At 41.4% G+C, this 15,322-nt stretch overlaps 1 protein-coding gene and 1 long non-coding RNA gene across 5 annotated transcripts in view; one reads left to right on the plus strand and one right to left on the minus strand.

Annotated features, from left to right (window-relative positions):
* Positions 1 to 1,155: 1,155 nt before the first annotated feature.
* On the minus strand, positions 1,156 to 5,289 carry LOC137091661 (uncharacterized). Its single transcript, XR_010908116.1, has 2 exons — positions 4,623 to 5,289; positions 1,156 to 1,726 (listed from the first exon to the last, which is right to left on the minus strand). It is a non-coding gene; the product is annotated as an uncharacterized lncRNA (long non-coding RNA).
* Positions 5,290 to 5,508: 219 nt separating this feature from the next.
* meis2a (Meis homeobox 2a) overlaps positions 5,509 to 15,322 on the plus strand; it is a 107,882-nt gene continuing 98,068 nt past the window's right edge. Inside the window, exons 1-6 of one of the 4 annotated variants that reach the window (XM_067456286.1) lie at positions 5,509 to 6,091; positions 6,396 to 6,616; positions 7,914 to 8,055; positions 8,211 to 8,261; positions 8,766 to 8,816; positions 9,175 to 9,324. In XM_067456286.1, the coding sequence (XP_067312387.1) occupies positions 6,080 to 6,091; positions 6,396 to 6,616; positions 7,914 to 8,055; positions 8,211 to 8,261; positions 8,766 to 8,816; positions 9,175 to 9,324 (627 nt within the window). In that variant the 5' untranslated portion in view covers positions 5,509 to 6,079. Of the gene's footprint in view, positions 6,092 to 6,138; positions 6,271 to 6,395; positions 6,617 to 7,913; positions 8,056 to 8,210; positions 8,262 to 8,765; positions 8,817 to 9,174; positions 9,325 to 15,322 lie in introns of those variants that run through there. The other 3 variants (XM_067456284.1, XM_067456287.1, XM_067456285.1) reach the window with 3 other exon arrangements.

Consider the following 15,322-nt stretch of genomic DNA (forward strand, 5'->3'; position numbering starts at 1 on the left):
GAATTGTTTAGAGTGTATCTAATATATACCAGGACACTATAAAGCAAACTGTTACCAAATAAAGTGCAGCCACGTTTTCACTACGCTCTAAAACAAATGCTGTGTTGTTTTAACCCAATGTTGGGTCAAATATGGACTAATGTGTTTTAACCCAGAGATTGGGTTATTTAACCCTGTGGTTGGGTTACATATTTGCTTAAAACAACCCAATTGCTGGATTAGTCCATATTTGACCCAACATTGAGTTGTTTTTACCCAGAATTTTTTTTTAGTGTGTACACTCTAAAACTGCTGTTTTGTTTTAACCAAATGTTGGGTCAAATATGGACTAACTCAGCAATTGGGTTGTTTTAACCCAGCGATAGGGATGTTTTAACCCTGCGTTTGGGCTAAATATTTGCTTAAGACAACCCAGTTGCTGGGTTAGTCCATATTTGACCCAACATTGGGTTGTTTTTTACCCAGAATTGTTTAGAGTGTATCTAATATATACCAGGACACTGCAAAGCAAACTGTTACCAAATAAAGTGCAACCACGTTTCCACTATGCTCTAAAAAATGCTGGGTTGTTTTAACCCAATGTTGTCTCAAATATGGACTACCCTAGCAATTAAGTTGTTTTAACCCAGCGATTGGGTTATTTAACCCTGTGGTTGGGTTAAATATTTGCTTAAAACAACCCAATTGCTGGATTAGTCCATATTTAACCCAACATTGAGTTGTTTTTACCCAGAATTTTTTTTTAGTGTGTACACTCTAAAAATGCTGTTTTGTTTTAACCAAATGTTGGGTCAGATATGGACTAACTCAGCAGTTGGGTTGTTTTAACCCAGCGATAGGGATGTTTTAACCCTGCGTTTGGGTTAAATATTTGCTTAAGACAACCCCGTTGCTGGGTTAAAACAACCCAATTGCTGGATTAGTCCATATTTAACCCAACATTGAGTTGTTTTTACCCAGAATGTTTTTGCGTGTATGGTCTGAAATGTGTAATGTTAATATCAATCAATCAACTTTATTTATATTGTGCTTTAACAGTGCCGATGGTTTCAAAGCAGCTTCACAGTGTTAAACCGGACAATAGTTCAACAGAATTAGATTTGGCTGGTTTGATTTGGGTAGTTTAGCCTATAGAATTAAATATGACCTAATTAATACATTTTATTTGTTTATTTAGTTGAATATCTTGGATTCTAGCGGAATATAAGAGTGGTTCAGTTGAGGGTTAGTGGCCATTAATATATAGTATAACCAGAACACTGTAAAACAAAGTGTTACCCAATAAAGTGCAGCCACGTTTCGCTCTAAAAAAATGCTGGGTTGTTTTAACCCAGTGTTGGGTCAAATATGGACAGCGATTGGGTTGTCATAAACAAATATTTAACCCAACAACCCAATCACTGGGTTAGTCCATATTTGCCCCAACATTGGGTTGTTTTTTACCCAGAATTGTTTAGCGTGTAATGTTGATTTAACAGCGAGTCTGCGTGGCTCTGCGCTCCGGCAGGAATAGGAACTGGAGGCCACAGCATGCGTGTAAAGATGAATGTTCCCAGTGATCGCTGTAGCGCTGTCACATCCTCACTGAGTGTCCCTGTGGCAGTCGTCTCGCCAGCGTCTCCTATGTAGATCTGGGCCCTTTGATACTTCACACCGCATCTGAGTCACTGGGCCTGTGTTTGACAGTGTGTGGTAATTACCTGGCTCCTGCTTGATCGCGTAAACTCTTCCACAACCAAGGGAGATACAGTCAAACGGGAAGATGTAAGAAAAACAAAACAACAACAAAGATGGCAACATTGGCAATGTTATTTGAACACGTTGCAAACGTGGATTTTACACCTTTAATTTGAACAGTGTATACAATTTCTTCTTAACACGTCGCGTATTTGTTTAAACAGCGGAAAATCAGCAGTCCTGAGGGGCACATGATAATTCCTGCAGCTGCATAATGAAGACTGAACCTGCGGAATATATCGCTGTATGCTAGAATACCTACACTCGCAACCAATTACTAATATAAACCATTAACGATATGATTTTGTCCTCTACCCTAGAAGCAAAATGATTAGCGCTAATGAGCTGTCAGTGACGTCAGTGGGCGTGGCCCGTGTGCCATTACTGTTGACAAGCACTCACGGGAAACTCTAAAGCTGCGCGTGCACGATTTTAACCCTTTACCGAAATATGCTTTCAAAACTATTTTATTTATTTTTTAATGAAAAGGACTCGGGTCTTCAAAGACATTGTTTATTCTTTATGAATGTAGGCCTCTTAGATTATAGAGCCTATTAGCCTTAAGAGAAAATAATTCAAACGAAAAAAATGAAAAGAGCAAATATCTAATTTAGGATAAAATAGGCTACTCTCTGCGCGTTCCCTTTCGTGCAATTAAAGGCAAGAATGTAAATTAAAGGTGTTGGTGATTATATTATAAAGGTGTGAGCGCTTAAACGAGCAGAAATAACACATTATTAGCCTGTTTTCAATATCATTAATAACCACGCATTTCTCCGGTTTAATATTTTTCTCTAAGATGTTGACACGTAGGTCTATTTGTACAATTATATACTTTACAAGAGTTGCTCTGATATCACTCAGCGCTATTATTATTATTATTATTATTATTATTATTATTATTATTATTAGGCTATTGTTTAGGACTATTTGTTTATTTTGCATGTGCGTTCATTAGCCTAATCATAACGCATTCGACTAATGTAGGCGAGATACTATCTTATTTTATTTAGTTAAACAAGAATTAAGCTATATAAAGGCTACCGGTTTTATCTCAGTTTTTATCTTACTAAATATCTGATTACTAATAAATAATCAGATATTCAGTATTTGTCAAATGTTTGCGTAAATATGGAGAGATGGACAATAATAACCGATCGCACTGGGTTTGCGCTTCTGTTGCTTGTATTTGTCAAGAAAATAATTATAGATATTTTTTGATCTATCAATGCCGAAAATCCGTTAACATTCACGAATTTAAGCAGGAAAACTGACACGTGAATAATAATCGCGTAATTTTAGAATAATAGTTCTGTAATTGTAGATCATAGCGCGGAGCTCTCGACACAAACAGAGCTCGTTTAAACGCTATAGTTTATGACGATAAAACATGTAGAAACACAAAAGCGCAAACTCTCTAGTGTCTGTTTATTTGTTAATTGCCACCTGGTAAACTTTGCTCATTATAGCCTAATTTATTCGAAACAAATTGCATTGCATTTTAATGTTTTGTTTTGGTTTTTTTTCCCTCAAGATATCAGTGTTTATTCAGACTATTGTTGATTTAACTTTACACTGAAATGCAAAGAGGCGCATCAGTGATCCGGCAGGTGTCGCTAAAGGGCTGCAGAAACACACACACACACACACACACACACACACACACACACACACACACACACACACACACACACACACACACACACACACACACACACACACACACACACACACACACACACACACACACACACACACACACACACACACACACACACACACACACACACAGTCTCTCACAGAGCCGTGAGAATAACTCCACTGAGCAGCCATGAAGGAAAAGACGGCTTTTTAACACAGAAGAATTTACAGTTCCTCTCGAAACTTCTCCAAACACTGAGCTCTCCGTCGTGATCGTGAGGTCAGAAAGAGTTTAAATGAGCTAAAGCTGTCACAGATAAATCATTATCAGATCATATTCACTAAAGAAAAAACTCCTCATCAAAAAATAAAATCACGGGACATTTGCAAATAAGGGAGATTAAACTAGAAATCACAATTAACGCGTTATTTTATGTATTTATTTTATTGTAGCCTAGCCTATATATTTTAAAGGTTGAGCAAATTAAAGGAGCGGGTTTGCATTGGTGAGCTCTTCACTTCGGCGACCTGTTGTACAAATGTGTTTATATTTCAATTATACATTTTACAACGAATCAAACAGCGTTAAATAATTCTAAACGACCATAAAAAAATTAAAAAATAAACATTTTAGTTCAGTTTACAGAGCTCAAGTTATTTCACATAGTCTGCCTAGAAATGGGTAGATATGCCTCCGAGTGGTGTTTTAAATCTAGATTATATTTTATGTAATCATTTTAATTTAAAAAAATATATATATATATGTTGAAGCGAGAAGAGTGTAAAAGTGTGTGAGGTGATGTTAAAGCGCTGAAGTGTGGAGAGCTTTAACCCTAAAATGCCCTCTCTCTGACACCTCCAGCTCGCCTTCGCCACTCTCCTCTGAGCGCTTCACAATCTCAGCATCGGCTTATTAATTAAACAAATAAAATATATACATTTTATGTAATGCATCTGTTAATATTGAAGCATTTCCAACATTTTAAAAGCGAAAGCGTGGTTTTCCAGTTAAGTTTATTTTCTGTCAGATTATTACTGTTTATTTTTAAATCCAAAGCGATGCGATTAAAATTGAAAATTGCATTTAATCAAAGCGAACGCGTTGGCTGTAATAACACAGCATTTCCGCGTGTATGGTCTGCTCTTATATATATGAGTTTGTCTATATTTGCAGGCATTCTTCGTTAGCTCATTAATAAAGTTTTTCTTCTGCTCTCAGCTGTGTAAGGATGAGATGGACTTACCCATGTTCCTCCAGAAGTGAAGCAGTGGTCAGCCGGGCGCGCGCTCGGTGTGTGTCCACTGCGGGTTTTACACACTGAACCCTTTCACTTCTTCCCTCCCCTCTGTCATAAACAGAGCAGTTGTTGCATCTATGAAATCCGTTTTAATTGCTCGCTTCATTAGAACACGAGGTGTGTGTGTGTGTGTGTGCGTGCGCGCGCGCGCTTTTTGACCTTGTTTGTCGAGGTGCGCTCGATCCCGCGGCTCCACTAGCCCCGTCAATTGTTAATTTCGACAACAAAACAAGCTCTAAACTTAGACATTCATGTTAAAAAAAGCGCTCGACGGGACGGTGATGTCACATGTGCCGCGATATGTTCATTGATGAGGAGTTTTTAAGGGTCTGTTTGTGGTATTAGGGGCCATCTGTACAGCACAATCAATATCATCGCTCCTCCTCTGAAACTTCAGGCCTTCCTAATGATTGATGATCTCTTTGATAATGCGATGCGCGGCTCACATTTCAATCTCCAAACGCGCACTTTCCATAAAAAAGCTCTTGTGTGGGGAAAAGTTCGCTTTATTAGGCTGTTCTGAAAAAGACTAAATAACCAAGAACGGGGGAGTTCGGTCTCAGTCGCAAAGTCGTGTAAAAATGATTTTTCTTTTTGTGCAATAAAGACAGTGTTTGGAAGCCTGCCCGGCGGTGTGAGTGTGCGTGTGTGTGTGTGTGTGTGTGTGTGTGTGGCTCCCCCCTCGCGCGCACTGGACGCTCGGCTCTCGCGCAGGGTTTGGCGTGGAGCTCGTGCAAGACTGGCTGTGCGCGGCGTAACTTCCGGCTTCCGTCATTTCATTCTCCCGCCGATGCGCGCGGCTCAGCTCAGCGCGTTCTATAAGCGAGCGAGCGGCCGACCTGCCAACACTCACTGACACTCACTCATCTCACACCGCGCGCACATCGCCGCATTTCAGAAAAAAACTCTTCTTCTCTTTTCCCTTCCCTTCTTTTTTTTGTTGTACAGTAGTAATAAAACAAGAAAGCGGACCGGAGGCATAAAGAAGACAGGGACTTGTGGGATGAAAACGCGGCTAAAAAGATTCATCCTCTCTTGAACATCATCATCACCAACCATCATTCATTCATTACCTTGACAACCTCTGGCTTTGATTGACAGCTGGAGTGGCAAAAAGCCATGAGACACGACAGTTTAGTTACATGCGGGTTGTTGATGGGCCGGCTGTAACCTTCAGTTTTTTGGTGCTTGACTTTTTTTTCTTTCTTTTCTGGGGGGCAAAGAGGAAAAGGAGAATAATTGCAAAACTCTTCCCGATGCCTGCGCTCTTTCTCAGCCGTACTGGAGAATAGGAGAATTCGCCGAGTTGCTTGAGAGAGAGAAGGGGGAAAAAAGGAGTTTGTGAGCGGACTGGGAAATTAAATCTACGACACAGATCCAGAGGTTTATTGGAGCGCAGGCTGATGGCGCAAAGGGTAGGTTTAAAATCTCCAACACTCACCTCCACTAATGCACTATCTATCACAGGCCTCGGCTGTCTGTCTGTCTGTCTGTCGAACAAGCAAAACGACTTCAGTCTGACGCACTTTGTCGGGAATATTCGGCTGCTAAACACACGCTGTACTCGGGGAAGCGCAACTTTACCATGTTTTTGGTAATTCCGAGCAAATACGCGTGCGAACTTTAGTTCCGCGCGGCGCCTTTTACTCGTTTTTCCACGTTGTGCGTGTGTGTTTGTGTGTTTTCGGTGCTCTTCTTGACTTTCTGCTTCTCTTCCAGTACGATGAGTTGGCTCATTACGGCGGCATGGACGGGGTGGGGATGTACGGGGACCCTCACGCGCCTCGGCCGCTCCCGCAGGTCCATCATCTGAACCACGGACCCCCGCTCCACGCCAGCCAGCATTACGGCACGCATGCCCCCCATCCCAATGTCATGCCCACCAGCATGGGCTCGGCTGTCAACGACGTGTTAAAGAGGGATAAAGATCAAATTTACGGGTGAGTTCCATAATCACATCGGAGCCGCGTTTTCCTTCGCGTAATAGTTTTTCCAGAACTTTAGCGGTGTTTATTCTTCAGCACTCGGAGCTTTATCGGAATCGCTGGCACTATTATGCACCTTACTTTGATTTGCTCATTTATTTTATTTTATTTTTTTACTCTAAAAATGCTGTGTTAAAAGTCGGGTTGAAAACGGACAAACACAGAAATTGGGTTGTTTAAATGGTTCCATTCACGGGGTTCAAATAACCCAATTTGTGGGTTTGCCCGTTTTTAACCCAGCTTGGGTTGTTTTTAACCCGGCATTTTTTTAGAGGTTACTTTCTACCATTGATTTTAGGACGTTGATTATAAAATCACAGAAGAGCTACACACAACTCTCGTTGTTTAATCATAAACACCCAGCAAACAATAGCCGTCGCTTCGCCTTCTCTGGACCCGATACACTCCGGCTACTCGCTAAAGAATGCTGGGTTAAAAACAACTCAAGCTGGGTTGAAAACGAACAAACCCAGAAATTGGGTGGTTTGAATGGTTCCATTCACTGGGTTAAAATAACCCAATTTCTGGGGTTGCCCGTTTTCAACCCAGCTTGAGTGGTTTTTAACCCAGCATTCTTTCGAGTAGACAAACCTTGAATTTGGTTGCATGTCGTTTTATCCCTAAATAACGCGCGAGATATGCCATAAGCAAGTCAGCAGTGTGTTCGGTTTTATTTCTTTGACGTGTTCTGCGCATTGAGGACTATACTTTTTTTTTTTCTTTTTTTTTAAATGCTGGGTTTAAAAACAACCCAAGTCGGGTTGAAATTGGACAAACCCAGAAACTGGGTTGTTTGACCCCAGCGAACGGATCCATTCAAACAACCTAATTTCTGTGTGTGTCCGTTTTCAACCCAGCTTGAGTTGTTTTTATCCCGGGGTTTTCTTTAGAGTGTGTGAGTAGACAAACCTTGAATTTGGGTGCATGTCGTTTTATCCGCAAATAACGCGCGAGATATTTCATAAGCAAAGTCGCAGTGATTGCAGTGTGTTCGGTTTTATTTCTTTGACGTGTTCTGTTAATTACCTTTTCACTGACAGCCCAAATGTCGCCTTGTGTTAACTTAGACGTCAGGGCTGCTTCTTTTAAAGGAATCGCGTGCTGGATAATTACCCAACCTTAGCTCGAGTATTGCGAATTTCCGCGTGACTTGCGCCGCTTTGTTTTCAGGCGCGACGCCGAACTCTTCCACATTGTTCCTCGCATTCCTCCTCCTGAGCTCGGCGGTGAAATGTGTGTGTTGTTTTTGCAGTCACCCTCTCTTTCCTCTGCTGGCTCTGGTGTTTGAGAAGTGCGAGCTGGCCACATGCACTCCGCGCGAGCCCGGCGTGGCGGGAGGGGACGTGTGCTCCTCGGACTCCTTCAACGAGGACATCGCAGTGTTCGCCAAACAGGTCAACACCCAAACGCGCTTCAAACACTAAAACTTCTCATGTTTAAGAGCGGTGACTATATGTCCAGCGATGCATTTGACGAGTGTTTAGCAGCGATTGCGATTTTATTACATTTATTGCATTGCTGTTTCTGTGTGTGTGTGTGTGTGTTTTAGGTCCGCGCGGAAAAACCTTTATTTTCTTCAAATCCAGAGCTGGATAATTTGGTAAGATGAACACCTCAGCACCGCTTCTCTTCACAATCGACTGCTCCTAAATGAGTGTCACTCACACTGGTTTTATTTATTATTATTTTTTTGCATTGGATTTGGAGATAGTGAGAGTAAATACGTGTGTGTGTGTGTGTGTGTGTGTGTGTGTGTATGTGTGTGTGTGACAGCGCTGAGTGTGTTCAGCTCATTAAATGCACTCTAAAAAATGCTGGGTTAAAAACAGAAATTGGGTTGTTTAATCGGGTCCATTTACTGGTTCAAACGAGGGTTTGTCCATTTTCAACCCAACTTGGGTTGTTTTTAACCCAGCATTTTTTAGAGTGTGGCTGAAATCACCATCACACTATCCCACCATTAAAAAATATCCACAATTATTATTTCTCAAGCCCATTATGAACTCTTGAATTATTTCCTATCACTGGGATGATTTTTGTGCTCTACAATACATCATATTTCAAATTAAAATGTTAACCTAACGACGTCCATTTCTCTTTACAGATGATTCAAGCCATACAAGTATTACGGTTTCATCTTTTGGAGTTAGAAAAGGTAATCCTGAATTGATTTGGGATTATTTCCTCTTATAATTTACCGCGCTCCTCTGTGATTTATTTTTATTTCGTATTTTTATTAATTGGCGATATTATTTATAAACGAACCCCGAGCGTAATTTGAAAGCCTAATGAACTATAATTCATAGATGTTTTTAACAGAGTGTGCCATATTCTTATTCATTTCAGATAGCCTATGAATGAATAATTTGACGGGCGTGTGAAGTGTTTATTTCTGTCGATGGACTTGTTGCGCGCGTCTCTAGAGAATAATTCGCATTGCCACAATCTCTCTATTGTTTTTGCTCATAATCTCCTATAATTGTGCTAAAATGCATTTCTTTCCTCTGCTCAAGGTGCACGAACTCTGCGATAATTTCTGCCATCGGTACATCAGCTGTTTGAAAGGGAAAATGCCCATAGATTTAGTGATCGATGAACGGGACGGCAGCTCAAAATCAGACCATGAGGAGCTCTCGGGATCTTCAACCAATTTAGCCGATCATGTGAGTACATTATTTCTGTCTGCGCGGAGTATAACAATATAAGAGATATAATCGGCTGTAAAATGACATGCTTAATGGTGTAAGGACTGCTGAAAGTTTCAAGCGATTCTTCTGACCTTGTGCTTGTGAGCAAACGCGGTGTGTTTATGGCAATATTTGTATTACTTTTTAATTAGCGTTGGTACTGTTGTGTGTTATATTTCGGTATGTCTGTGTAATCTGGCATGTTGCACAATCACATTAAATAAATATAGCTAAATGAATAACTGAGACATGGGTGGCGTTATAGTTTAGTAGGTTTGAATGTTGTGTGAGTATGAGCACTATTTTGTATTGGACAGTCAGGTTTATAATGTGCAGGGATGATGTTGTTAATTGTCTCTTATTGATTTGTGTGGTGGTTTGAGTGCGTTTTACAGGCCCGATGCTCAATGCAATGATCGGAGCTTTATATTCACAATGACAGCGGCTCTGTTTTACACGTCTTGATTTCGCTCTTATTGAAATCAAATGTAGAGGAAAGAAAGTGTTCTGTGTGTGTGTGTGGGCATGTTTTTGTGACATATGAGGACACAAATGCGTATAATGCCATGGGTATGACACAGGTATTACAGGAGAGGGTGAAATATGAGGACATTACCCATGGCCCCACTTTACAAAAGGCTTATAAATCACACAGGAGGAGTTTTAGTGAGAAAGTAAAAATGCAGAATGTTTCCTGTGATGGGTAGGTTTAGGGGCAGTGTGTGTGTATGTGTGTGTGTGTGTGTGTGTGTGTGTGTGTGTGTGTGTGTGTGTGTGTGTGTGTGTGTGTGTGTGTGTGTGTGTGTGTGTGTGTGTGTGTGTGTGTGTGTGTGTGTGTGTGTGCGTGTGTGTGTGTGTCTGCAGTTGATCGTATGGTTTGTCCTGCAGTCTCGTCTATGTGTTGAGAGCAGATCAAGCCTGTTAAGAGTTAAAGCAGATTCGAGGCCTGTCAGCATCTTTTGGGTTCATCTCAAACTATACGGCATTCAGCTCATTTCAGCGATTAAACCCGCGGGAAACCATCAGTGAAATCCCCAATGCAGGCCTTTTACAGCTCACCCCGAGTGTTAGAGAAAGTGTTGGAAATAAGACACGCCGTGCGATTTGATATTGGGTTCATTTTTGATCATAACATGAGATGCGTTCGAAAATGCGTCTGAGATGATTTGGGTTCGCATTCTCTTCATTTTTATGTATTGTTGTTCGAGCGGGATCTTGCCTATCTTTCCATCGGCTTGTTGTTGAGATCTCTTGCGCTATTGAGTTGCAGGATATAGAGCCACGGCTATATTTCACTGTTGGTGTTTGGGCTATTTTCTATCGGCTGTGTGTATGTGTAAGTAGGCTATATGTGTGCATTAGTTCGTGCGTGTGTATGTGTGTGTATGCTAGAGGTGTGTGTTTGAGGTCCAAACGTCACATTTGCATAGTGTGCACGAGCTGCTGTGTTTGTTAATGAGAATAAATGATCTCATGCCTGTTGCAGCCACACACACACACACACACACACACACACACACACACACACACACACACACACACACACACACACACACACACACACACACACACACACACACAGCCCTGATGTTCAGCTCAGCAGAAACGCGTGTGATATCACAAATATAAATACATTACACGGATTCGATTTATTAAATTCATATGGGTCTTGCGTTTTATTATATGGGGTTTCAGCTGTTTCTGTCTGTTTGAGGACAGCAGTCTGATAGTTGGGTATGCTAATTTATTTAGGTAGTACCTTTCTCATCCATTTTTTTTTTTTTTTTTTTTTTTTTTTTTTTTTGCTTTGATATGCATTTTTAATATATTTTGCCCGGGGCTACATCATTTGGTGAAAGTTGCTTTGCTGGGGATGAAGGACATCTCTCTCTCTCTCTCTCTCTCTCTCTCTCTCTCTCTCTCTCTCTCTCTCTCTCTCTCTCTCTCTCTCTCTCTCTCTCTCTCTCTCTCTCTCTCTCTCCTGGCTGTGAATATAGACACTTATTTATTGAACATTTTCTATGAGTGTGTATAGTGGTGTGTGTGTGTGTGTGTGTGTGTGTGTGTGTGTGTGTGTGTGTGTGTGTGTGTGTGTGTGTGTGTGTGTGTGTGCGAGGCCTTTGTCCGGATGTACAGCCCTTTAAACATTTATCCTGCTGTTATAGAAATAAACATGCCTTTAAAAAATATATATACATAATAGAAATCATTTTTGCCTTGACTATATCTAGCTAATAATCTGCACTACTTTGCATTTTAATGACTTTAGTCTTGTGTGTTTTTCTCATGTTTGAGCTTAAAAAGACAAGTGCAGTGTTTTCCGAGCACTTTCTCTGTGGTTTTGACATTTGCTTCGCCGTCTGGCATTGTCAATATTGTGACATGCCTTTGGCACCTTCATCTCTCATCATTATTTGTGGCTGTCAGTAGTTTTAAAGCCTGTGTGTGTCATTTTTTAAAACACAAATGATATATATAGTTTGTGAGTTGCATGTGATAAGCTTGGTGAAGTCTCTAGCTTTAATTTCGACGGTCCGGCGTCTGATAATGAAGCTGTGGGACAGGGAGGGTTAAACACACACAGATCGGATCTGTTCAATTAGTGTTTGACTGCTCACGTCTGGACACACACTCACTTGTTGCTGTGCTTCTGCAGAGTTCGGCTTCAGACTGGTGTGTGTGTGTGTGTGTGTGTGTGTGTGTGTGTGTGTGTGTGTGTGTGTGTGTGTGTGTGGGCATGTTTTTGTGACATATGAGGACACAAATGCGTATAATGCCATGGGTATGACACAGGTATTACAGGAGAGGGTGAAATATGAGGACATTACCCATGGCCCCACTTTACAAAAGGCTTATAAATCACACAGGAGGAGTTTTAGTGAGAAAGTAGAAATGCAGAATGTTTCCTGTGATGGGTAGGTGTGTGTGTGTGTGTGTGTGTGTGTGTGTGTGAGCCTGTTTATGTGGTTTATGAGGACACAAATTTGTATAACTACATGGGTATTACACTGGTATTACACTATAAATGTGGTTTATGAGGACATATCAAATGTCATCATAATTCAAATGGCCTTAAAAACATACTAAATTATGTTTTTTTGAGAAAGTAAAAATGCAGAATGTTTCCTGTGATGGGTAGGTTTAGGGGCAGTGTGTGTGTGTGTGTGTGTGTGATGGGTAGGTTTAGGGGCAGTGTAAGGGGATAGAAAATACGGTTTGTACAGTATAAAAACCATTACGCCTATGGAGAGTCCCTGTAAACCACATAGACCAACATGTGTGTGTGTGTGTGTGTGTGTGTGTGTGTGTGTGTGTGTGTGTGTTTGAGGTTTAGTCTCTTCTGATTGGTTTTAGTTTAGTAGTTTAATTCATGGGCTTCAGAACAGAAAGTGGCATCTTGTTAACATGCACTAAACTGCGGTGAATGAAAACTTAGAGGTCCAAAAGCAGAAGCTTTCCGGGATCATTTTATGGATGTAGTTTAAATTCATTCATTTTGATTGAATTCATTTTTAATTGTATTCATTAAACAGCCCGTAAACATACTTTAACACTAGAAAATAAATGAAATCACATGTTAATATAATGCAGTTGTGAACGACATTTGGGTTACATGTTATTTGACAGTGTCCACTTTACATGATAATATATCCATAATTACTAACTCTCAAACCCACATGTTGTTGATTATTATTCCTCAGTAATTGCGCTGTAACGATGACACCTTCAATAAAGTGTAACCAACATTTCTCCTTTCTTGGTATAAAGTGTTCTTTCAAACTGTTGAGAACCCCAGAAGAGTTATGAACCTGTTTCTGTTTCGACCCATAAAATGAGCTGCAGATTCTGCAATGTTAAATGATATTTTTCAGGCTATGATCCGCTAAGGTGTTTGCCCGTGTGTGTGTGTGTGTGTGTGTCGTACAGAAGCGCATTAGCAGCGTTCATTCGTGTCTCTGTCATTACTGGAGCTCAGCGAAGGCTCCTCTCTCGTTCTCGTCGGAGAGATAATTGGTAGTTTGTCTGTGAATAGTCATTCTGAGATGCTCCAGACCGTCCCTTTAACGTGTTCTCGGAGCCGTTGGGTAATTACATGTTACATGCAACGTGTGGAGCAGCAGACGCGCAGAAGGTCAGGGCCCGAAGATGCACATGTGTGTGTCCAACACAGCCGTTCCCGATCCAGTGTGTGTGTGTGTGAAATATCAGTGTGTAATGCCATGGGTATGACACAGGTATGACAGGAGAGGGTGAAATATGAGGACATTACACTCTAAAAAATGTTGGGTCAAATATGGACTAACCCAGTGATTGGGTTGTTTTAATCCTGCAGTTGGGTTAAATATTTGCTTAAGACAACCCAATCGCTGGGTTAGTGAAGTTTTTAGAGTGTACCCATGTCCCCACTTTTCAAAATGCTTATAAATCACAGGATGAGTTTTTTTTTTTTTAAGTAAAAATCCAGAATGTTTCCCGTGATGGGTAGACTTAGGGTCAGAGACAGTGTGTGTGTGTATGTGTGTGTGTGTAGGGGGATAGAATAAAATGGCGTTGATAAACACACTAAAAAGCGATTATGCGTCTTGATAGCACACCAAAATGGCATACGAACTGGCATATCACACATCCGCCATTTCAGGAGCTCAGTCTGAGATCCGACATACATTTTTCTGTATAGTGACGACTCCGGATGAAAGTTTGACGGGCAGGGCAGGTGTGTGTCAGCCTTCGGCACATCGGCCGCTCTTTTGACCATTGTGTCCGGCTTTTATATTAATTACATCTTGCATTATCAGCCTGAGTCCGTGGCCCCGTGTGCAGTGAAAGGGCCCGGAGACCCCGCGACCCTCTATCTTATTCTCTATCTGCTCTATTGTGCCTCCGCTGTGTTTGCGGCCTGCTAACGGCGCTCTTTAACACAATTAGAGGAGAGCGGAGCGGCTGCGTTTGACTCCTAATTACCCGCAGCGATGGGGATCTGGGTGGGGCGATCGAGCCTCTCTCTCTCTCTCTCTCTCTCTCTCTCGCTCTCTCTCTCTCTCTCAGCCGTTTGGGTCACACGATGTCTCTCACTCGCTTTCTTTACAGCTTGTTTGAACTTTAATGGACTCTTGGGAGCCCTGACAACTGTTTTGTTGTGATGTGAGGCCTGAGAGAGAGAGAGCGAGAGAGAGAGAGAGCAGAGAGAGAGAGAGAGAGAGAGAGAGAGAGAGAGAGAGAGAGAGAGAGAGAAAGAGAGAGAGAGAGAGAGGCTGCATTATTCATAAGTGGGAAAAGTGCTGTTGCTTCTTTGCTGCCGATTGGTGTGAGGAAACTGGATATCAGCTGCAAAGAAACTGCAGAGGGATGTGTGTGTGTGAAGGCCGTAGCGGAGCTCCGAGTGTGTGTGTGTGTGTGTGTGTTAGGCCGTCCTGTGGTGGGCGTCTCAGCTGAAACAGAACCTGCTCATTTACATGGCTTTGGAACGACTGCACTCTAAAAAATGCTGGGCTAAAAACAACCCAAGTTGGGTTGGAATTGTTTTGAAATCAATTTCTGTTTTTGTACATTTCCAACCCAACTTGGGTTGTTTTTAACCCAGCATTTTTTGCAGTGTGGAGCTGATTCTCAGCTGAGCTGTTCTTCTCATCAACATCGCTGATCTTACACCAGTTCACTCTGCTTCAGAATTACACATTTAATTTGAAAAAGTGTGTTACTGGCACTTTCTTTTATACATGCTGCTGAGTAAAAAACAACCCATTGTTGGGTCAAATATTGACTAACCCAGCAATTGGGTTGTTTTATCCTGCGGTTGGGTTACATATTTGCTTAAGACAAACCAATCGCTGGCTTAGTTAATTTGACCCAACATTGGGGTGTTTTTTTTTTTTACCCAGAGTTTTTTAGAGTGTGATATGAAAACGCTGCAGATTGTCCCGGCGGCTGGAATGTGTTTCCCTGAGCTGGACAGTTTATGAATTAGACACACACA

This window comes from Pseudorasbora parva, chromosome 10 (genome assembly GCF_024679245.1).
Source record: "Pseudorasbora parva isolate DD20220531a chromosome 10, ASM2467924v1, whole genome shotgun sequence".
NCBI classification, from domain to species: domain Eukaryota; kingdom Metazoa; phylum Chordata; class Actinopteri; order Cypriniformes; family Gobionidae; genus Pseudorasbora; species Pseudorasbora parva.